The sequence below is a fragment of the Pomacea canaliculata genome, linkage group LG6, assembly GCF_003073045.1.
Source record: "Pomacea canaliculata isolate SZHN2017 linkage group LG6, ASM307304v1, whole genome shotgun sequence".
Lineage (NCBI taxonomy): Eukaryota > Metazoa > Mollusca > Gastropoda > Architaenioglossa > Ampullariidae > Pomacea > Pomacea canaliculata.
In genome coordinates, this window is record NC_037595.1 from 5,158,899 (window position 1) to 5,181,924 (window position 23,026).

General features: G+C 37.0%; 3 protein-coding genes across 3 annotated transcripts; 1 reads left to right on the forward strand and 2 right to left on the reverse strand.

Moving 5' to 3' along the window:
- Positions 1–441: 441 nt before the first annotated feature.
- Positions 442–2,213, forward strand: LOC112566497 (mitochondrial import inner membrane translocase subunit Tim13-like). The gene is made up of 3 exons (XM_025242716.1): positions 442–649; positions 1,054–1,122; positions 1,556–2,213. The coding sequence occupies exons 1-3, from the start codon at positions 536–538 to the stop codon at positions 1,655–1,657; spliced, it is 285 nt and encodes a 94-aa protein (XP_025098501.1). The 5' UTR covers positions 442–535; the 3' UTR covers positions 1,658–2,213.
- A 343-nt stretch (positions 2,214–2,556) lies between these two features.
- On the reverse strand, positions 2,557–23,005 carry LOC112566004 (E3 ubiquitin-protein ligase listerin-like). Its single transcript, XM_025241924.1, is given in 32 exon segments — positions 2,557–3,067; positions 3,279–3,446; positions 3,836–4,030; positions 4,310–4,397; positions 4,722–4,738; positions 4,740–4,879; positions 5,003–5,246; positions 5,475–5,661; positions 6,164–6,235; positions 6,534–6,774; positions 7,045–7,261; positions 7,558–7,702; positions 8,135–8,273; positions 8,843–9,044; positions 9,499–9,610; positions 10,307–10,419; positions 10,898–11,245; positions 11,768–11,927; positions 12,437–12,587; positions 14,469–14,550; positions 14,901–15,055; positions 15,368–15,481; positions 15,882–16,611; positions 17,109–17,244; positions 17,575–17,765; positions 18,699–18,872; positions 19,402–19,582; positions 19,928–19,980; positions 20,361–20,591; positions 21,342–21,440; positions 21,753–21,968; positions 22,860–23,005. Coding segments are annotated over 32 exon segments (5,400 nt in total). The 5' UTR covers positions 22,899–23,005; the 3' UTR covers positions 2,557–3,007.
- LOC112566493 lies at positions 8,947–16,039 on the reverse strand. The gene is made up of 10 exons (XM_025242709.1): positions 15,898–16,039; positions 15,368–15,586; positions 14,901–15,055; positions 14,469–14,550; positions 12,437–12,587; positions 11,768–11,927; positions 10,898–11,245; positions 10,307–10,419; positions 9,503–9,610; positions 8,947–9,083 (listed from the first exon to the last, which is right to left on the reverse strand). The coding sequence occupies exons 2-10, from the start codon at positions 15,498–15,500 to the stop codon at positions 9,026–9,028; spliced, it is 1,308 nt and encodes a 435-aa protein (XP_025098494.1). The 5' UTR covers positions 15,501–15,586; positions 15,898–16,039; the 3' UTR covers positions 8,947–9,025.
- Positions 23,006–23,026: the final 21 nt, after the last annotated feature.

Genomic DNA, 23,026 nt, shown 5'->3' on the forward strand with positions numbered 1-23,026 from the left:
GTATTGGTAGCGTGTCTGCAAGACCTTTTTAACATGTGCATTAAACAAGCTCATCGATGCATTACAATCAATATATCCATTATTTTGACATTTACCTAATACTTAATAACCGAAGACTAGATACAGATACAGATATTTTGAAACACAAAATATTTTCCTCTTCACGTAATAAAACTTCGAAAAGTTAGGTTTTAAAAAAAAATGCTACTGTAGTGTATATATAGGGATCATAAACAAGAACGTGGGAAAGTTCAAAATGAATGAATGACAATTTCACTTGCTTCTTGATTAGGTTGGTTTATCCTTAAAAACTTTACAGCTTTCGTGACGAGATATATCGAAGCCCTCGTGGAAATCAGAGTATGAAATTCGATTTCATTTTAAGATATTTTAAAGACTATCGACAAGCGGTCTAAGATACGCAACTCTATCTAACTTTTATAAAGGGAAGTCACTCAAGAACTTCCTTCACGTGCGGCAAGGAGCAACGTCCTTTTAGTGAGTTAGAAAGTCATTCACACTTTTAGTTGCTGAAATGGATTTTTCTTCCTCGCCTCCTGGAGGAAAACTGGGTTCCGCTGACAAGGAACAACTTATGGATCAGGTCAAGCAACAGATTGCTTTGGCTAATGCTCAGGAACTTTTGCAGGTAGTAATTCTCATTGTGAATTCAAAGTCGTCTTTATTATTATATGTACCGTTGTACAGATAATGTCCTGTGATTATGATGAATTTGTAGCTGTATAACTATTAGAGCTACTTATGTACTACTGCAGTGATACGCTTAACCCACATATGTCATTATCTTTTGCAAGTCTATTAATTTTTGTTTAAAAAACCGTGAAAAAATTAATCGTTTATCTCTCTCTTTATGGTAGTAACAGATTGCGTCAGTAGCCTGTAGCTGTGGTAACCGACACTCAGGACTTATGTCATAAAGTAGAACCTGCGGTCACATCTGATCCTGGTTTATAAGAGTGCTGATACAGATTTTTAATAGTACAGCTACATATAACCCGAATCTTTAACCCAATGATCATTGTCGCTGTGCAGAAAATGTCGGAGAAGTGTTACAAGAAATGCATATCTAAGCCTGGGACAACCCTCGACAACTCAGAACAGGTGAAACGTATTCTTTTAAACTGATTATGACTGTGTATCGATTATGTGAGGGAAGAAGTGGATATGCGCGGTTACACTAAATTCTGTTGACAAGCGTCTCCGACCTTTTTAACAGCATGTACTAATAATATAAGGAAGCGGATAGTCGATTGGTGAGAGGACTAGCGTCTGAACCGAGAGGCATGGCGGTTCGATACCTGTGTGGTGCAGCAATCTTCCCCAAGTCGACCCAGCTGTTGGGAATGGTTACCTGACTTTTATAGAGGTTTGGGGGTGGGGGTAAGGCAGTCGGAGAGATGGGCCCTGCCCTCACATAAAGCTGGCCCTGGGAAAAGTGAGACTTGTAACACCCAACGACCTAAAAATAGGTTAGGTTACGAAATCTTACATTTCACAACTTCTAAAGTTGCTTCTTCTGTTGATACTGTTTCAGAAATGTATTGCCATGTGCATGGATCGATACATGGACTCTTGGAATTTAGTTTCGCGTGTATACAGTCAACGTCTGCAAAGAGAACGTGCACGATTACAATAGACTTGAACATTGTTCAAAAACAGTTGTGGAATCATGTTGCTGAATGTCTGGGTACATCATCCACAGTTTATTTCAAAGGGCAGAAACACCATGAAATGAAGAATGAATGTCATGCTTTATGTAAACCAAAAACCAGAAGTTGGGAAGAATTAGCAAACTCTGATGCAGAAATCAGTCATCAAATTTGAATCAGCTCTTCCCATCGATTGTTAAACAGTGAACTGTATCTCTTTAACCTTGCAACATAACTGCCATTTAAAATTCCTTTTTAAAGATATGTTTAGAGACATCTCATTTTTGTTTTTACGTGTCAACAGTTTCCAGCAAGATGTAATTGACAAATAAAAGTACACCATAAAATACTGAGCTGCATTATAACTTATGGAGATCATTATAATCATTGCCATCTTTGATTGATTCATCATTTGCCTTCGAGTGCATAAAAGGCTAAGCTGACCCCATAAGAGGTTATTCATGGCTTAGTTGTCTGAAATGTTTTGATCGATATCATCTGAATGTATCGTTTTGCTTTGTAAAAAAAAATCATACTGCAAAATTATGTGTAGGATGAGTGTGCTGCCTGTTGTTGTAGTGACCACTATTGGCCTTGCTTGATTTCTGTAGTATATTGTACATAATTTCATCATAAACATGTATGCTAGAACACTTTGAAAAGAGAGATAACTGTAATAGATATGGCTTACCCAGAAATGGAGAATATGTTACTTCATCAATAGCTTTAAAAAAATTATAGTACATTTTCTTTGCTAGATAAGTACACTTAAATAAACAAGTTTTAAACTGGATATTCTTGAGAAGGATAATGGATGTCTACCTGTTGCAACCAAGTCACCAATGTCACAGCCACTCAAACCAAAAAACACAACCAATAAAGTGCCTTATAGAGAGATCTGGTTTATTTCAAAAAGACAGCAATCTTTACTTTCTTTATGACAGTCAAGATACCATATAAACAAAGCAAACGGCTAATAAAAATCTCCAAGCCAATATGCTAGGTTCACCAGCTATCTTTTTGCATTCTGCATCCTGAAAATGGCCATATGTGAAGCATTTTGAGGAAAGCTGCCCAGAATAATTTCAACAATTGACAGGATCTTTTTATTTGGGTTGGGGTAATCATGAATATCTCAAACCGCTTAAAAATCATCTGTCAAATCAACTGTCAGAAATGCCATACTAAAGCATCTCTGACAGTATAATAAACATAGCAAATACAAAATCTGGTTCTGGAGAACTTTCCAACATGTACATCCTGAGCATTCAACAACACATTGTTGAAATCACATGGTCTTGGAATAAAAATTGGCAGCACTGGCACACTGCATCAGATTAAAACAGGTTTCTGCACAGGGGACAGGTAGAGTTTTGACTTGTACTAAACCACTTGTACTGCAAGTGAAGGACAAAAAAAAATGTTATAGCACCTGGATGTGCACATGCAAAACAGAAATTATACTGTCAGTAACTGCTCATTTACCTCTCAGCAAACAAATTAATAAACTCTGCATGGTCAAGTAATATGTGTGAGAAACCCAAACTCCCTCCCCCTTCTCCCCTGCTTTACACAAAAATTAGAAAAGGCAACAATGAGAATACAAACCAGGCAGGCAGAATGAAACTTCTTTTTGCATGTGCGACACTGGACCCGGGGCAGCTGAAAGTTTGTGCCATGCACAACAGCATAGCACACCATGCACTCCTCCACACCTTCAAACCGTTTGTCAATGTTTCTCTTCCACAAACGCAGCCCTTCCATGATGCCGCCATTCTGAGGACAACAAAAAAATCAATTCAGCAAATCTGTTTGCTTTCAAAATTCTTCCGAGATGCACACAAAAATGTTGTGTGCATGCACTTAACAGAATAATCTAGATGTCTGTATGACCACATTCACCTCTTGAGAAAAAAATTTTAGAAGCACCATCACCTTTTAATCAAAATCATAATCAAATGATGCGTTAAATATCACAAAATGTACTTAGCTTGTAGAAACTGTATTACTAATTCTTTAAGATAAACACTCATAACAAAATCCTTTCAGTATTCTGCATTAGTAGGACTGAACCAAGCAACTAACATTTAAATCTAATTTCATTCATCACTCATTAATCCAAAATCATAGAAGTAAGTAAAGCCAATAGGCTCAGCCTGGTTTACCTGGTGCTGTAAGAACACATTTAACTGCAGTAGCCACCGATCCCACTGTGATTGGTTGACACCAACCCGTCTCTGGCTTGACACAGCAATTTTACCTAAAGGGTAGTTTTCTGGGAGCAGAATCTGGAGCTCTATGTTGACTTCTTCCATTTGATATGTTGCTGTCACTTCTCGCGTTGCTCTGCAAGCCTTCACCTGGGACAACAGTAGGCATTCTGGTCAGCATCATATCAGTATCTTCTTGAACCTTACTGAGCCACTCATTACTCAATACAGACAAGAAGAAGAATGAACTAGAAAACCAGTAAGTTCACCAAATGAAACTAAAAACATGTACATACACAGCAGCCCAATCTGTGGGTTTGTACAAGATATCAGAATCAAGTTAAAGAAGTGCAAATTAAAGCTGCCGATATGAGCATGACAGTTTATATATATATATGTGTATGCATGCATTTCACACATAGAACTCACTGTTATGTCTTCAATAGATGATCCCATTTCTTGGACTGACTGAATTTCTGTCTTGCATAAATAGGGGCTCACATTCTTTGATGTGAATCTACAGAAGAAAAATAATATGCACACATGTATAGGCATGCATGCACCAACTGTGGTTTATCATAAAATTTGATGCAAAGCCTTAATAAAGAGAAAGCATTGGACAGCTACTGATCTGCCAGCTGCAGTGGAGATGTAGAAATGTACATACTCTCTTTTACTCTTTTACAGAAATATATTTTCAGAAAGACAATGTCAATAAAACACACATTCTTTTTAAAAAAATTATGTTAATGATAATGTGCTTCATAGGCAATATGTCTCATGCTGCAGTTGGCTTCTTAATGAAGGATCTACACTTTCTAAGTATATTCTAAGCACTTACTTATCTACATAGGCAGCAACTCTTTCTGTCTAGATCTTTCCACCACTGCCGCACCAGGGCTGGCAAAACTTGCAGGCAATGTGTGTACACATGGCAGCTAGCCTCTGTACCTCCTCCACACAACCATTTTCTGCAAAGCACACCCACATAAATTCTTTCTGCACAGCAATTTGTTTGTAACATACTTTCACATTTAGTTTTTATACTCAATGGCCTTTTTTCAGAGCTATGTTAAGGATGTGAATTCCCCTAATTTTTGTTACTACATCGACAAAACTTACCTTCGGGTGACATGCTGGTCTCGGAAGAAGTGAAACTCGAATCTGCCTCAGTTGTCTCAGCCATGGAAACTCTCCCTGGACTCTTTCCAGTGACAATACTGGGTAGTAGTGCTCTAGGGGATGTCTCTACAAATGGTCTGGACATCACAGCAACAGGATTGTGCGGCATGAGTCTGAACAAGTGGTTCAGCAGATGCTCCACATATTTGTTTTCCTTAAAGTAAGCTGCATACTCTGCTCTCAACTGCAAATGGAATAACAGTACATATGCTCTTCTGTCATTATTTACGCAAAACAACCAGAAAGCATGTACAGAAAAGCAATCATTAAAATCTCTGCCAAAACATGGAGATAAATTACATTTAACTGAAAATCAAACATCAATTCCAATGATGGCTAATGTTTAAAATCTTAAATTTCCATTTTACTCTCTTGATGATCAAAAAAACAAGATTTTTTTTTATGCAGAAACCTCAGATGATGCACTGTGGAAAAAGATGAGTGCAAGTTGCCAGGCAAGCAGGTAACCAAGAGCAAACTGGTACTCCTCTGTGCCTGGCACCATGGCAACACAAGTTTCAATGTCAACATCAGAAAGTATAATGTCCATGGCAGCTGCACCATCTTCAATCACTTTCATCAGCATCACAGGAGGTGACCTACCAAAAAAGTTAAAAATAATAAAAAAAAATATTCACCACCAATTTCACAATGCATTTTAAGTGAAATACTTCTGTATGGTTGATATTTTTTCTTTATGATTAAAAGGCCTGTGCTGTATAAAAGATGACTAGTGAAAACCACATGAGAGAGCCTATTTTTTATCTTTAAAGTAAGGTTGACAGTGCAGAAAAGGAAGTTGGAGGTGAAAGTGGATATCATTTGAGAAGGTTTTAGTCGTTCGACTGTCCTACGATTATCAAGGATTCCTTGTGACTCTTGATAACTGTGTACTGCACTGTTAGGAGTTGGATAGGCTAAGTGTTTGCAGTACTGTACTGTTATTGAAATTCGGTTTACGATCCCCGTCGTAAGTCGAGGACTACCTGCCTTTGAAAAAAATATTGGACATATAAAAATAACATGTAAAACATTTTCTCATTCAGCATGCACTAATTTTTTTTTCACTCAGAAAGAAGAAAACTACTTCAAACAAAGCACCTGGAAACCTCTTCTTTCTGTCCATCATCTGCTTTCTGTTCCTTTTCATATCCTGGAAGTTCCTCCATCACTCTGTTTTAAGAAGAGAGCAAGACATGATTAAAAAAAAAGAAAGTGCAAGTGCAAACTCTAGTTGCAATAAATTTCTTTCAAAGCTTCTTCATTAACCTTAGCACTTAAAATGTCTGGATACCAGGATATAAAAAGGGGAAATTCCAAGCTTAGATCCATGTTAACACTGTATGAACTAAATGCAGCTAGGATTTTCAGTTGCTCTGTCCTTTGGGATGATGGTTATCATCTAATGGTTACCATACTGCAGTAAGCCAATTCGCTTGCACAATGCACATCTGCACATAAAATAGGTCACCTTTCTAAAAGTGCACATGCAGTAACTTGCACAGCACGTAAAGTGTGGGTCAGCAGTGGGCACAGATGATTCAGGAGGCTCTGGAGGGAGTCAGGGAGAGGAGAGGTATCTTCACAGGCCAGGTATTTAGGGGGCAGCTTGTGGTCCATAATGTTCTCTTTAGGACACTGGCACAGGGCACCTCCAAGGGCAGCAAAGACTACATGACTTCTTTGTTTTTGCTCTTTTGTACCTTCCTCCTCTGAGTGAATATAACAACAAATCATTAGAAAATGCTATATTTATTACCACTATTTATTGAACCCTTTAAAGTATAGACTGGGATCCAGAGAGGAAAAAAAAATAGCAACCTGCAAAGTCCCCCGATATCTATCCACATAAATATCCCCCCCCCCCACATCCATAATGCTTGTCCACACACACAAACTACCACACAATTATTCACACTGTAGTGACTAATTATTCCTGCTGAAGCCAGCAAACCAAAAAAAAAAAAAAAAACTTTCCATACCCACTAATCTGACAAACAAAGGGAGGAGAGCAGAGAAGAGCCCTTCACTAAAAAACTCTTTCCACTCCATCTCAAGATTGGGTGGAAAGGCCTTCTTGTCAGCAGGAAGCTGCTGGTGGATGCATCTGGTCACCACGGCCATCAGCCGACATGCAGCCACAGCAAACGCCTTTCCAGAAACAGCTGAGGTCAGCGACAGCTTTGTCTCAATCAGGCTCTGTTTAACAGGTAAATGATATCTGGTTGTTAGAATTTGATAAAGACAGCAATAAAAATAGCTGGGCATATTAAAAAGAACAATTTCTGATGATAATGACCTTTAAAATTCTTCTATGGATTACTGGAATACATTCCTGTGAAGAAAAGAAAGAAACTTTCTTGTCAGTCTTGAAAGAAGTTTTTTTCCTGCGATTGGAGTTTGAGCAAATAACTTTATTATAAAGCAAACCACATGTAAATCATCAAAAAACAGAAGTTATCAGTAACAAAAAGTGTGTAAATCAAGCTACAAACCTCTATCCATGACACCAGAGAACACAGGATGAAATCCCACAGATCAGGGGTTATGACCTTGTGACCTTTGCATACAAGAACTATCATGCACTGCATTACGCCAATGTTGAAGGAAAAGCAGGACGATGATTTCTCAGACATGTCACTGCACATTAACAGGGTCCAAAATTAAAATAAACTGTAAAACACACCTTACTTTTATTAATCTTAAAAAATCTTTTGCCCATATAAAAAGCCACTAACAAGTGAATACTTGAATATTGGTGGGTGGGTGTCTCTGTGCGTGCATATTTAAATAGTTAAGTGTCTGCAAAGCCATAATTACTTTTACAAGCATGGTATCTAACTTCAGGCTAATAAATGCTGATGTGAAATTGCTGTCATTATATTGAGCACATATGAAAAAAAGAGAACAGAGCATTTTGCTTGCTATAAATGTGTAATACTAAATTGAAAATAGAATTCTTCTCTTAAAATCAAGCAAAATGCATCCCAGAAATATATATATTCTTCGCGTTCAACCTGTGAAGTTGACCCATTATATAAAAGTGGAATGCATTTTCCTCAGAGTACTCACCAGGCAAACAAGAAAAGATTGTCAGCAGCATCCCTGGAATCTTTGATATGGGCAAGGCAAGCCACAACTTGCTGCACCGCCTGCTCACACTTGTCTTGTGACAGATATGTGAAGCATGACACCACCATGTGTAGGCAAGCTGGCAAAAGAATCCAGATGCATTCAGTTTTCGATAAATAATCATCAGCTCATTAAATTGTCTTTCGATGTGTTTTACTTTCTTCATTCTAATACATTTTCCATAATAAAAAATAATAAATATCTATGAGTAAAATGCTCACAGATGAAATATAATTAAATAAGTGATTCATGACCCATAATAATTTTCATCACAGTAGGTAGATAGAGAAAATGTTTAACTGCTCATTTTGCCTATATTTTGAGCAGTGGTTCTTAACCGGGGTTCGATCGAACCCTAGGGGTTCGGTGAGTCGGTCTCAGGGGTTCGGCGGAGCCTCCGCCACGGAGGTCAAGACACGCCCGCAATTCGTGATGACACTAAAGAAGGGTTCGGTGAATGTACATATGAAACTTGTGGGTTTGGTACCTCAAACAAGGTTAAGAACCCCTGAGTTAGAGAGACAGACATGAGGTACACTTAAGCAAATGTATCAGGAGTAAGATCTATTGAAGGTACTCCAGCCTGAATAACTACACTCACCAACACTCTAGCCTGAATTACTACATCTATCAACAAATAGCACTTACCAGTTGCCTTGTCCAAGGATGATGAATCAACACTAAGCTTCAGGAAAACCAACACTTGTTGTTTCAACACCTCAAGCAAGACATCTGCAGACATCAGAGGCACCAACATCTGCAGGACATTAGCAGAAGAATCTTCAGGAAACTGGCTATCAGCAAAACACTGGAAATGTTGCTGCAGTGTTTTCACATGAACACACACAGACTGCTTGGTGCAGAAGACTCATGTTCATCTTCTTCCACTCTGCCAGCGGAAAGATTAGCAGATTTGATAAAACATTACAGCATTATAATATAAATGCATAAAAGTACATATATGTGTGTGTATTGTGATATTTTACTTGTTATATCTTATTTTACTATTGTTTCTCACTATGATCTTCTCATATGAAATTTCATGCAGTTTAATGAAATCTAACCATAACAGTCTTATTTAAACTCTTTACACAAAATACTGTACTTCATTCTAGTCTCACACAGTCTTACAAAAATATTCCTCATGCTCCAGGCTTCATAATTATTCGGACCCTTACGTCACTCATCTAGATTAATTCTCCAAAAGAGTTTCTGCAAACAGTCTTCCTAATATTTACTGGACACTGTCACTGAAAATGGTACAAACTGCTTTATAATTGTGCAGATGTAAAAGTAGTGTATACCCACCCAGTCAACAGATAATCTTCTTTAATCTCCAGCTCAGTTATATGAGCCTCAAGAAACTGAAGAAGCTGCATCAAAGCTAAAGATGCAGCAACACCTTTTTCAAATGCCCTACAAGAAAGGTAAGAGTTAGATGTCATCAGTACTCTAGTTCATCCTTCCATCCTTTGTATGTTGTCCATGCCTGATTCTTGTGTCAAACGCTAAAGAGCATACTCCTTGCAAGAATGAGTATACGCTATACAAATCATGCATTTATTATTATTAAGGGTTATATGTCAATATTAGCAAAGGTTATATAATCAGCATGCAAGTCTTTACAATCTTCTGCCAAAGATCTGTCATTGTAAGATTTTGGTACCAAATAAAAAATTAGGAGAGGTACCCTCATTTCAGAAAGCTAGTAATATCCATCTACCACCGAAGCAATGCTAAAAGGTATTATGGATAGTGTTCTTATAAAACTGGATTATATAGTCTGAAATACAATGTCAAACATTGTCTGCTGTAAGTCGCCTTTCTAATATCAGTGCGTCCCAAGCGATGAGAGAAAGGCAGACATAGAAAAAATGTCTGATACGCAACACCCTACATACCCAGCAAAGATTGTTGAGCTCTTTTCACATAGGCTTATATAGGGTCGAGGGCAGGGGCATGTGAGTACAGAGGTGCCAGAAAGGCCAATCCCACAGTGGTAACAGTTCATTTGAATAAAGTAGGTGTAGCCCTTAAGCTTTAATAATGGGTTGTCTTGTAGAATTAATGAAGACAATGGTCATTAAATATGATTGCCAATTTTTTCCTCACCTTGTAACAGCAGTTCTTATTATCTGTTCCTCACTTGCTGCTGACAAGTGTTTCAGGTTGGGCACAATCATCCTTTCCAGCTCACCCATTGCTTTTAGCACGTCTGCATCCACCTGTTTTAAAAGAGGTATTGAGTTCATTAGTCCTCTTCTGCTATCTATAAATTTGTGGTTTTGCAATGGAAAGATGATCTCTCTGCCCTCTCACTCACTGATGGTAAATACAGATAAACTGAATGTTTGAAATAAAGAAAGAAATGCTTGACCCCCAAAGTTTTAAACATTGTATCCTTCAACAAATGTCCATAACTTCAACCTTCTGTAGACTTTAAAATTACAACAGCCAACTGCTATCCTACAGATATATTACCTTCCTTTACTCCCAGATAAAAAAGCATTCGACTGCTGTTCAACAAGCATTAACTTCAAGTATAAATCCAGCTTTAAACTTGCCTGTTCAGTTTTCCTTATTCATCTAAACTCATTATTATAAACCATTATTTTGCCTTACATTTTTTTTCAGCTTGCTAATTATTGTCAAATATTCTTCTTTTAGTGCTGATTATTATTGCAGGTATTTTCTTTTATGTACCTGTCCTTCCATCTTGAGACAAAACTGTGCCAGGCACAACACTTGCACAGCATCGAGCATCACAGTGATATCTTCAGTTTCCCACTTTCTTGAAAGACACATTGCATTGCTTTCTCCCTCATACTCCTTCGTCTCAACATTTGATGACTTTACTTGATTTTCACGAATTGGGACCACTTCCGCCTTGTCTATCCTCATAGTCCCAGTCTGACTATAGTGCAGCAAATGAAAATTGTAAAGAGAAGAAAAGACTGTTCTAGTCAAGCTAGACTGCTCAGGACTACCCTCCAATGTTTTCTCAAGCGTGACTGAGCTAATCTGGCCATCCATACATAAATGATGAAGAATCTGCACAGGAAAAAAATAATATGCATTAACATAAATATCACAACTAAGGCTCACAAGAGAGAAATGGGACACAAGCAGAAGTCATAAATTCATGTAAGTAAATGTACAAGCATGCCAGCCTAAGTGCATGGCTTGCTCTTACTAAAAGAATCTATTGCATGCCGTAAATTTCCTTGGCTAAACAATCTTTTTTTTTTTTCACATTTCTACCTGTCATAGCGCATTACACAACATATTTAATGCTGTTGTGACCGAGATAAATCAGACATAAGCTACAGCTGACACACTACAAGGTAAATGTAAAATGCAACTGATATAGTACAATGCTATGAGCTGTGACATGGATGTCAGCTCAAAAGATGAAAATGCTGACTGTACCATATGTCGTACAATATAAGAAGTACCTTCAGCTAGACCAGCATTGAAGCAAACTAGTGATAAAATCTTTTTAAGTTTGGGCTTCAAAACTATTGCAGGTAACAGAGTATAGTCTGGAAGTTTAATTTTTCCTCCAGTCCTTACTTTCTCAGTTTCACAAGGTTTCATGGCATCAGCAGAAAGCAGTCTGATAACTTCCAGAATACAAGGATTGGGTGGTCTGATGGGGACAATTTCATCCACCGGAAGACTGTTGCTAGCAGTTTGGAGGAAAAGCTCCACAATGCTCATGACATGCTTATACCTACAAATGGAAAAAAGTAATTCATTTTAATGTCGAAACAGGGCAAGATTTATAAATTTACTCATATTTTAAAAACAAAACCACAAGTACAGATTACAGAAAATGTTGACATTAATTTGAAAAATAAACTTCTGTAGCAGCAGCATCTGGAGGAAGACTATTATCTAAACCTCTCTCGCTTATCTGTATTAAGTGAATTTATTTCTTCTTCCTGCACCCATATTCTCTTTCTTTATTTTCTCACGAGGCTTGTGTACCTTTCACTGATTTAGGTTGTATGCAGATCAAGCATTCCAAAATTTCTTTGTTTCTGACTCAAAGTCCTGGGATAGTCCATACATTTAATCTTTCCACACATATATACATACACAAATGTATCTAAATTTCAGAACATATATATACACATATGAATTTCAGAATACGTATGTGTGTGTGTGTGTGTGCAAAAATTTCAGAAAATATATATAGATATATGTAAAACAAATGAAAAAGAATGCAAGCATGCTCACTCATTAAATGATGGAATGTTGATGGCTGCTTTTTGAATGAGGCAGCACATTTTCTGCAGCACCCCTTCTTCATTTACAAAGCCACCAGTGTTTGCCACAACAGCACCCACTCCACAACACCAGGCCTCTCTTGCCAGCTTCTCTGTAATAGCTGATACAAACAAACCAATTAGATGCATTTTTAAAAAACTTTTATGAATCCAAAAAGTATTACTCAGATCGTAAATCACCCTAATGTTATTTCCTACATATTTGTTAGCCATAAATCCACAGCAATTAAAAGAGGAAGAGCATTTTTAATTCTATGCAAACTCTGAGTGGATTTTATAAACAACATTTAAAGTGATATTGGTCTCCGGGTTTGGTTTTTTTGGGTTTTTTTTTTATAAGATATCCCTTGGTTTGTCTCCTTTTGGGATACAAATAACATTGGTCAACAAATTTTTACAGAAGTCACATTACTGAAATAAAATTAGTCATTTCTTATAAATTTTTATGTGCTCAACATGCATATGACAAACAACTATTATTGTGTACATCACGAAATGCATGCTAATAGTAATTGACCTATGGTTAATACCTGTCAAAAATCAAGTCATAGACTATGTCTTAGATTTCTTTGCTTGTCTCTTGTACAGCTATTCAGGAGCATCTCTGGGAAGTAATCAGCCAGCATGCTAGTGAACAATTGTCCGTGGTATCTTTTTTCCATTGTTGCAATATGTTGATGAAAATGTTCTCCATGTTCATTACTAACCACACCAAAGTTGTCAGGAAAGAAATCTAGATGGTAAGGAAGTGGATCTTTAGAGACAAATTGCAGCCAAGTTTCCGATACTGCATCAACATATCTTTACTAGTTCCTTGTAGTTTTCAGCCCTAACATTCCCGAGAAAGTTTGTAGGCACTAGGTGAAAAACATTTCATGCTTGCTTCGCATCACCTGCAGCAAGTTGTTGAACTGGTCATCCTTGAAGAGCTCTCGAATCTGATGACCCACAAAAACTCTTTTTTTAACCTTTGCCTTGCTGAGTTGAGGGAATTTTTTATGTAGCATTAGAAAGCTGGCAGTCCAGTCCATAGCTTTCACAAAGTTCTTTATCAAACTGAGTTTGATGTGAAAGGATGGTAGCAGGATTTTGTGAGCCTCGACTAGAGCTAGGTGCTGGATATTCTTCTCTTCAACTGCTATATTTTGTCTGTGAGTCCATTTCTTCTGCAAGTGCCGATGTCCAGACTTTTTCAGGATAGTGTGAAAGAAGTGTTCAGCTGAATGGCTGAAGATTTGTGGAACGATTATGATGCCTTAAAAACTGCATTGCTAAAACGTTTTAAAATCACTGCAGAGACAACATTTTCTCAAGATTACAAAAATTAGATTACAAGATTAATCTTTTCTCAAAATTACAAAAATACTTGTTAACTTCTTCTCCCTCTAATGGCCATCTATCTCTAGCTTGCAGAAGCACTCCTTCCATTTTTTTCATTTCTAATGGCCTTTAGGTCTGATCTCATCTGATCTGATTATATTTCCATATATACTACTAACACATATTTTTACCTTCATGGACCTCTGTTTTTGTCTTATTATTTTTTAAATTAACATTTGTCATGCTAGATAACTCTCATTGGTACATAAGGCCTATAATGATCATAATTTGCACTGCAAAAGGTCTATTTGAATGTGTGTTTGTATATGTGCATGTTTGTCAAAGCTAACTTTGCTACTTCTTTCAAAACAGCTTGTTAAGTGACAGGCTCATTAATGATTAGTACAATCACAAATGTACAAACAAGATGAGAAAGTCCAGAAACATTACTGACAACATTTACGTTGTGCCTGTTGTCTATTAACAAAGACTCAATTGCCTCCTTAATAAAACCTTGTTTTAATCTCCAAAAGAAATGAAAACCCTTTTGTTCAAAGGTCCAATGAAGTTTAAGGCCTGTAGCTCTAGTTATTGACATATGATCCAATATGATCTAAACAGGAATGGAGGGGGTGTTTAATTGAAGTAGAATATTAGCTCACCATCTTTCAAACAGCCTGAATCAAGGTCAATGCGCAACAAGGCCAACATCAGGTCCTTTGTAGCAGGAAGTGTTAGGCTCATCTGAAAAGACGCAAAAGTCAAACACACTGTCTGTGTATTCCCTTCATATCTGTGCTGCCACAAACAACAGTATATCAAGACGTGACTAACTTAATACTCTTGAACTGGGGTGACATATATATAAATAAATATAAAAGCCTAGAATGCCATGAAGAAATCAACAGCTTTAATGTAGTAAATGAAGAATGAAAAACTCCATATTGTACAGTTTTCATTTTTCATGTTTCCCTTGTAAATGCTTGACAGCAACATATGTGAATTTCTCTCACGAGACTAAATTTGTAGTGTATTGGACTGATGCCAAGATTCCACAAGCCATCTGTGCTTGACCAAAACCAGCTTTTACCCACCTCCAGACTTTGGAAGAAAATAATAGATGCCCTGGCCACAAACTGCAGAGCTTTTTGTGCCTCTGGTGGGGCAAGATGGATGGCTGACAACCGTAAAAGCTCCCTGTGTACGCCAATGATGATCTGCTCAATGCATGAGCGTGGAAACACAGGTTCTGAAATAATAACAGCACTGCAATGACACCTGATGTTATTGCTTTCATTCACATCTATAATATATCTTAGCTTTATAAAAGTACTTCCATATTACATAACTGCACCTTGTTAGACTGGAATGAGCTGATCTTCTGTCTTTCCATAATGGATATATCCCTCGCTGCTTTCAGAAATGTTTGTTCCAGGATCCAAGTGTACTCAAGCATACAAATCCAAATTAAGACCTCATTTTTCCTGTAAAAGGGTAGTAGCAGGATTTTAAGAACAGCTGCCTGAAATAGCATGCTTGCATACTATGTTTCACTCTTTACCTTTCTTATCACTGGCCGACAGTACAAGGGAGATGACTGTCCAAGCCTGAGCTATTTCTTCCTCCTTAAGATTATGGTGGGCTGTCACAGATGTTATAAGTTGGCTCAAGCGAGCTGTCAGATGAGGGAGCATAACCACAAAGAAACCTGAGGAAAGCTGTCCTTCCTGCTAAGGGCCTGCTCTAAGAGGCAGCACAGAGCACTTGTGCTGTTTACTGACTGTTTGAATCAAAGCAAGTTTATTACATTTCAAACATGTTCATCTTCATGTACAAGACCTGACAACACGAGGACTTTTGTAAGAATTATTAACAGACAGAAATGTGTAAAAATCTGAAATTTAACCAAGCAGATTTTTAAAAAAACAGGAAGTATAATAAGTCTAAGATATTCTTTCACTTAAGTATTTAAGTTTCATCAGGGTAAAAATTATAACTTAAAATCTTTTATATTTAACATTTTTACTGATATTGTATCTATTATCAGCTTACAACTGACATTCATTGAGACAAACTGTTCCAGTTACGCACCTTGAAAGCTTCCTCCCATATAGCAGTACTGTGGGTGTCTGATAGGTGAGCAAGGCAAGCAAACAGCAGAGTAATACTGCAATCCACATCTGGCTTTTTATTCCCATCTCCTGACAGTGCTGGCAACACAATCTTCTGCACTACACTTACATATGGACATGCACTGTCTGCCTTCCACACCTCAATCGGTAACAGGCATTGCATGCTGTCTGAAGTGTCAAGACTGCTCTCTCCCTCCAATGCTTTTGCTAAGAGCTCTGCAGAACTCACAGGGAAGTGAAGGTCTGCAAGATTGGCCAGCAGCTTGAGATACACACTCCTCTGCTGTGCTCTGTAACCCTGATATGACTGCACCATAACTTGGTCTACAAACTTCTTCTTCAGAGAGGACAGTTTCTCATCTCCAGATCTTTCAAACTTTTTTTCTTTTTCTTCAGATGCCACGTTTCTGGCAGCACCTTTCTCGGCTAACAGCATAGCCTTGACAAATGCTACCAGTCTGTCAGATCTCAGATACCTATCTCCTGAGCTGTCCAAAGTGTCAAAAGATTCCTGAACTGCTAATGTTAGCCTTTCCCAGAAAAGTGATGACAGCCAAACACTATCTGCTTTCTGCTCTACAAAAGTAACAAAAGATGCAACTTTGTCATAGACAGTGGACTGATGAAAAGACACAGCCGATTCCAAAAGCGATGCTTCAACAAGTGCCTCCAGCTGCAGAAAGAAAGGTTTAGATGTTTTATTTCAATGTAAAATATTTCTTTATTCTGCTACTTGAGAAAATGAATAGCCAAGGAGTTAGAGGACTGGTGTCTGAGCCCCGAATCATGCTGATTTGATACCTGTGTGGCGCAGCAAACTTCCCCCTGTTGACCCAGAGAATGGGTCGGGAATGGGTACCTGACTACAAAGATGGTTGGGGATGGTGAGACAGGAGGGCGAGAAGATGAGCACCACCCTCAAAGAATGCTGACCCTAAGAAAATTGAAGTATCTATCTCTAACACCTCACTCCCCAGTGACCTAAACAACAATTAGGGGACAACCTTAACCCTTTTAATAAACAAAAGCAGTATTATACACTAGGGCAAGCAACTCTTTTACACTTTACATTATAATTTTGGAATGTTTCACTCCCCTCTCTCCAACATTCATTCAAAACATTTTTTGGATATTTTCTCCTATGTTATGTTAATGTTTTTAAGAATGTACCTGCTCAAGAAAAAGAGACTCGGCAACATCAGTGGCTGAGGGTTCTTTATCCAGAATTTCTTTCAGTGCAAACTGTAAGCACTCAACATATGCTACAGCAAAGGCAAAATCAGAGCCTGTGACGCCCTTCAGAACACTAAAAGACAGAAAAACAAGATGGTTAGGAGAACCACACATTGTTTTCATTCTTACTTCCATTCCATTGTTTTATGAACATTTTGCTGATCTTGTGGCTTGAAAGAGTAAATTTATTCTAAACTCCTGCACTATTAACTGTATGTGTATTATTACCAAAACTATTTAAACTATAACTATTATCAAAACTATTAAAACAATAGCTATTATTATCAAATAGTCAATCTCCAGTTATGCTCCTGATGATTCAGTTTCTAGGTTGATATATTTCATTTAAAATTTTAAGTATTGACAGAATCCAGCAAGTTTCACCATCTCAGTTGTGACCTACCCCAGCTTTGCATGTTCCAGTAGTTTGGGGTAAAACACTTTGGCTCCACCACCCAGTTCTACTGGCAGGCAGCTCAGAAGGGGCAAGATGTTGGGGGCCACAATACTTGGTGCAGTCTGACATCCATTTTCAAGAACACTACGCAGTTTGGGCCAGAATGCCTTCTGCCAGTTGATGTTCTGCCAGCAGGTCTAAAGGTACAATAAATATGATCCAGAGATGGTCACTACTAATTTTTAACAAATTATACCTACCAATTCAATTCTCAGCATAAATATAAAGACATCACATCATAAATATGATCCTAAGATGGCATTTCTTTCTTTTTGGAAGATACCACTTACATATTTCTTAAACATTTTTAAAGGTAATGAAAATTCTCAACAACAAAAAATATGAGGAAAAGTTTTACTGGTTCTTCATTTTGTCTATTTGTCATCTGGGTGGAAAAGGTCATCGAAAACCAGCAGCACAGACGATTAGGTTAAAAAAAGTTACAAGTAGGTAAAAAAAAAAAAAATTACAGATAAGATAAAGGATCCAGTAATTGAGAGCATTCAATGGTAAGCTAGTGTTTACCCTGGTTTAAGCTCAGTATTCCAACTTTAAGAATTTTTATTAGCTTGGACGAAATTTGTCAAAATGCAAACATTTAATGACATACATACTGATGAAACAAATGTTAATGCAAACTGGATTAAAAAGTATGAATGTAAAATGTATTTGTGTAAAATATACCTGAATATCTAAGAAATTTGCACAATATCGAAAACACAGTTTGAAGATTATTTTAAATTCAAGTTTATAAAGATGGGAAGTACATCATCTTGGAGATGAAGGATCATAAGATTAAGCTACTAATAAATCCATAATTCTTGGCTAACTGCGCAAATTTCATAACTACTTTTATAGTCAATCAGTAGTTACAAAATTCTGATATAAGGAAAAATTATTTTTCTACCTTTCATGTATGATAAATTCAAGCATTATGCCACTGAACTAATAAATGCTGCTATAATTATTTCAGATATTCATGTAATACAACAGTGTTCTATCACTAAATCCTAAATGTATAGCCCTTTTAGAACCATTTTGTGAATATCAACACAGTCAAAACAACTGACCGGCACAAATTTGACAAGTGATAGCACAGCAGTCCATATGCCCCCTATAACAGAGATATCGGCATTGTCGATGCTCCCCAGTATCAGTGGACTCAATTTCCCAACGTATTCATGAGCCAGATCAGGCAAAACCTGACACAGACTGCCTAGCAGGAAGAACAGATCGCTCCGTACCTGTGATCATATTGAAAATCAGGATTGCTGACAAAAAGAAACAAGATGTAATTCAATTTCTTAGGTCTATACTTGTTAAAACATTCTCCTCCTCTTTACGTTTGGAAAAAAAAGTATCCTCATCTATGGAGCAGGGGTTATATATGCCCAATTTTTCAGGGAAGATAAATGCAGCAGAGGGGAAAAGGTTGGGCTCTGTGTTATACATGATTTAACATTTATGTTGACTATGTTCTTTTATGATTGCTACATAGTGGACTTTTTAAAATTTTCACTTATTTTCACCAAATTTTATAACTTAGAAAATTTCATTTTTAGTTTTTAAAAATTGCATTTTTTATTGCAAATAAAATCTGCAATAATTAAGGTCACAGATTTTTCTCAGCCTTCTTTTATCCCTCCATTTCTCCATCCTTTCTTGCTTTATTCAGTTCCCCACATTCACATGCCTACATACAAAACACACTTAACCACATAGAAATAACCATCTACAATGTCATGACACATACCTACACATGAAATTTCTTACTTTAGGGACAGGTGACTTAGCCAGCTTCCAGAACTTTCCATCATTTAAAAGACCTTGCAGGTGTCCTTTAATACCTTCAACGTCAGAAGAAGGCAAAGTCTGAAGTAGCTGACGCAGTCCTTTCAGACTTGAGCTTAACACTCGCTGATATTTTGCCTCTCTTTCTTCTTCTTCAGTTGTTCTAATTTTTTTAGAAAAGATGGTGTTAGTAATGATTTAGTACACTGGCACTATATGTCTGTAGTTAATGACATAAAATATGAAACAAAAGAAAAAAATTAACAGTTTCACAAGCTGTGCCAAGATATTTAAAGCAGGATATAAGCAAAGAAATCTTAGTTAAAAAGTTACTTAGCATGTACATTTAAATGAACAGGTGCGTGCAGGAAACAATTCTTTAAATAAAATATTCCAAGTGTTGCAAGATCCTATGAAATTACATAGGAAGTATACATTAGCTCAATGTGTTTCTACGGTAGAACTTGCAAAAGGCAAAGGCAAATTAACTTTTAAAACAAAAACTTACTTTGGATCACTCAGTGTTGCTGCCGTCTGGTTACAAAGATTGTCTATCATATACTGAAAAATAGGGCAAATTAGTCAAATATTTTTACACAAGCACCCCATACTCCATTCTGAATTTTGTGACAATATTGATTGAACATTATTGCAAAGTTGTTATATCTTCGACTTTTTTGCATAATTTCTATCAATTCTGTTAAATTACTAAAAACCCCTAAACAATAAATGTAAATAGATAAACAAAGAATTAATGAAAGGTTTATTAACTAAAACTTAACTTGGATCATTTAAACCTTCATCTAACTCACTTACATGAAACATAACATAAATCTAACTAACCTAAACAAAAATATAAGATATTTTTACTTAAATCAATACTGACATCAACAAAAACTAAATAACTTTTAAAACAACAGTTTTATCTTTGTTCTTCTCACCTCAACCACCACTTGTTTGCAGAAAATTAAAACATCTTTCTGTTTCTTTTCAGGAAAAGCTGCTTGAAAAGCTTGGCGAGCAGCTGATGCAACACCTGGATATGTATCATTGCAGCTTAGTATCCATACAGCTATGACAGTCTTCAAGTATGGCGCTAGATTACGCCCAACACGTCCAACCAAAGCTGCCATGGCTGTCTGGGCACTTTCTCGAACTTTGTGATCAACATCCTGATTTATAGAAGAAAAAAAAAGACTGAATATCAAACCCAAATGTTTTGCATTTTGTCAGAGATAAGCTATAAAAGTTGATGATTTTATGCTTGCTAAAAGTAAAAAAATAAGAAGCATGTAACATGTACAGATATACTGGATTATGTGCAAGATGATCCAAAACAACAACTATCCAATGGACCTTCACCAAACAGCTAGAGGACCTGCGCTTTGCAGTAGACATCACTCTCCTATCTCATTGGCAGCAGCAGACACAAACCAAACTGAGCAAGCTAGCAGAGGAAGCAGAGAAGACTGGCTTAAAGGTCAACAGAAAAAAACTGAAGTGAAAGAATCTGGATAGGACACACCCTGCCCAAACCACCTGACACCATTGCCAGGAAGAAGCTTGACTGGAACCCTCAGGGGAGAGTTGGGAAATCAAAGCAGACTTGGAAAAGAACAACAGAGAGCGAGGTAAAGGACGTCAGAACCACATGGGCCCAACTGAAGGGGGCTGCCCAAAACTGGGTCCGCTGGCAAGGTGTTGTTATGGCCCTATACTCCTTGAAGAGTAGCAAAGATTAAACTAAACTAACAGGTACAGAGAACAGAATTTGGATATATCTTTCACAATAGTACTGAAATTTATACAAGAATTCTCAAACAACAGATTGATCAATAAGATGATTTAAAGAAGAATAAAAAATACTAAGCATAGTATAACAAAATAAGACATATTTGTCATAAAGCCATTATCTGTCTTACCACAGCCATTTTGTTGTAAATACGAGGCCAAAAGGGCAGAATGGCGACCAGACATGCATCATCTTTCTCCTGACATAGCACACTAAATTCTCCTAATGCCTGTTATGAGAAAAAGACATCAAACACTACTGTAAATATAAAACAAGCAAAAGGCAGATCAAACATATGCAATGTAATAAAATCTGGGATCTCCAGCGCGGACTTGAGTAATCTAAAAGTTCAAATATAAAGCAGTTTCCAAAATTTATAATAATATAGCCTCTTACACTCCAATAAATGTGAAATATCAAGAGAACCTAGCTCTCATCATAACACCATGCATTTGTCAATGGATGCAGATCATCAGATTCTCTTACATTTTTTCACAATATTCATTGTAGGAATTTTATCTCATCCTTGAAACACACTGACCTTGATTTTTGTAGTAGAATCTCTCTTAGTCAACTTTCTGAGTATCATTCGAAAATCTGAATCTAGGGTAGAATCAGCATCATCAAATGTTTCACAAGCTGGTACATATGCAGCAATACCACCACCACCACCACCACCACTACCAAAACCAATGAAGCCTGTTGGTGCTGCTCCAGTTTCTGCTAGCAGTCGGGCTGCTTGACTGCTGCTTGAGGGCTAAAGTAAGTCAAAAAAAGATTGACAAACATAAGAAATACTTCACCTAAGGAGCAATCTAGGTCTATGGCACACAAATATTAAATACCATTCAGCTCTGGTTGTCTTAAAGCAACATAGGTCTGATTTTGTAAATGTTTAAAATTTCATTGGTCATTTCTAATGCCGTTCATGTCATGCACAATGCATCACTTTATTGGCAATATTTTACTTGAAAAGCAACTTCTGTCATTGATGAACTTCAGGAAGGGTCAATTTGTTTTATGAAATTGGGTCAATTTGGTCTTGAATAGGTTGATTTGGTCTTGACATGTGTCAAACTATCTCCAGCTCAAGGACAAAATGCTTTAGTTGATGCTGTTCTGGGTCAATCTGTTTGGAGCTGTCCCCTTTTATGATGAATTATTATCATAAATAAATGATAATGGTGATGAAGAAAATTAATTTATATATTAGAATGGATGATGTGATGATAAAATTTGATACTCAAGTGATCTCACAGCAGAAACTCCACAAAGTTTATTAGCTAGTAGTAACTCTTGATCGGTGAACGTTCCCGCAATTTTCTATCTCAGAAAACGCTATTTACATAAATATACAACGTTTTTTTTTTAAAGGGAACTTAATAATAAAGTTAATTTTACTTTTACTTGCATATAGAAAATAAAAAAGACTCCATAAGCACAGGTAAAATGAACAGATCCATATTAAAAACTCCCTGTCTGTCAGGTTGATTAGCTTCAGAAAGGGTCAAAATATGATCAAAGATAGGCGTACTTTACCAAAAGTACCGACATCTAGCTCAGACGATTTTGTCTGCAATCTGTTAACTGTCCTAGTGAAAGCACGAAACTGACAAAAATAAAATGAAGATTCACATAAAATCATTACCTTAACATTTCCCTTAGTTCTGTTCTTTGTCCCAGGCATGATCAGAAGGTTTCTAACATTATTCACTCATAGATATGTCAGAGGGAATCCCAGCGTGTACGCCAACGAGGTGCGATCACATTGCCGACATAAACAACCATGGAAGGCCCATTGCGTATTTCCGGAAT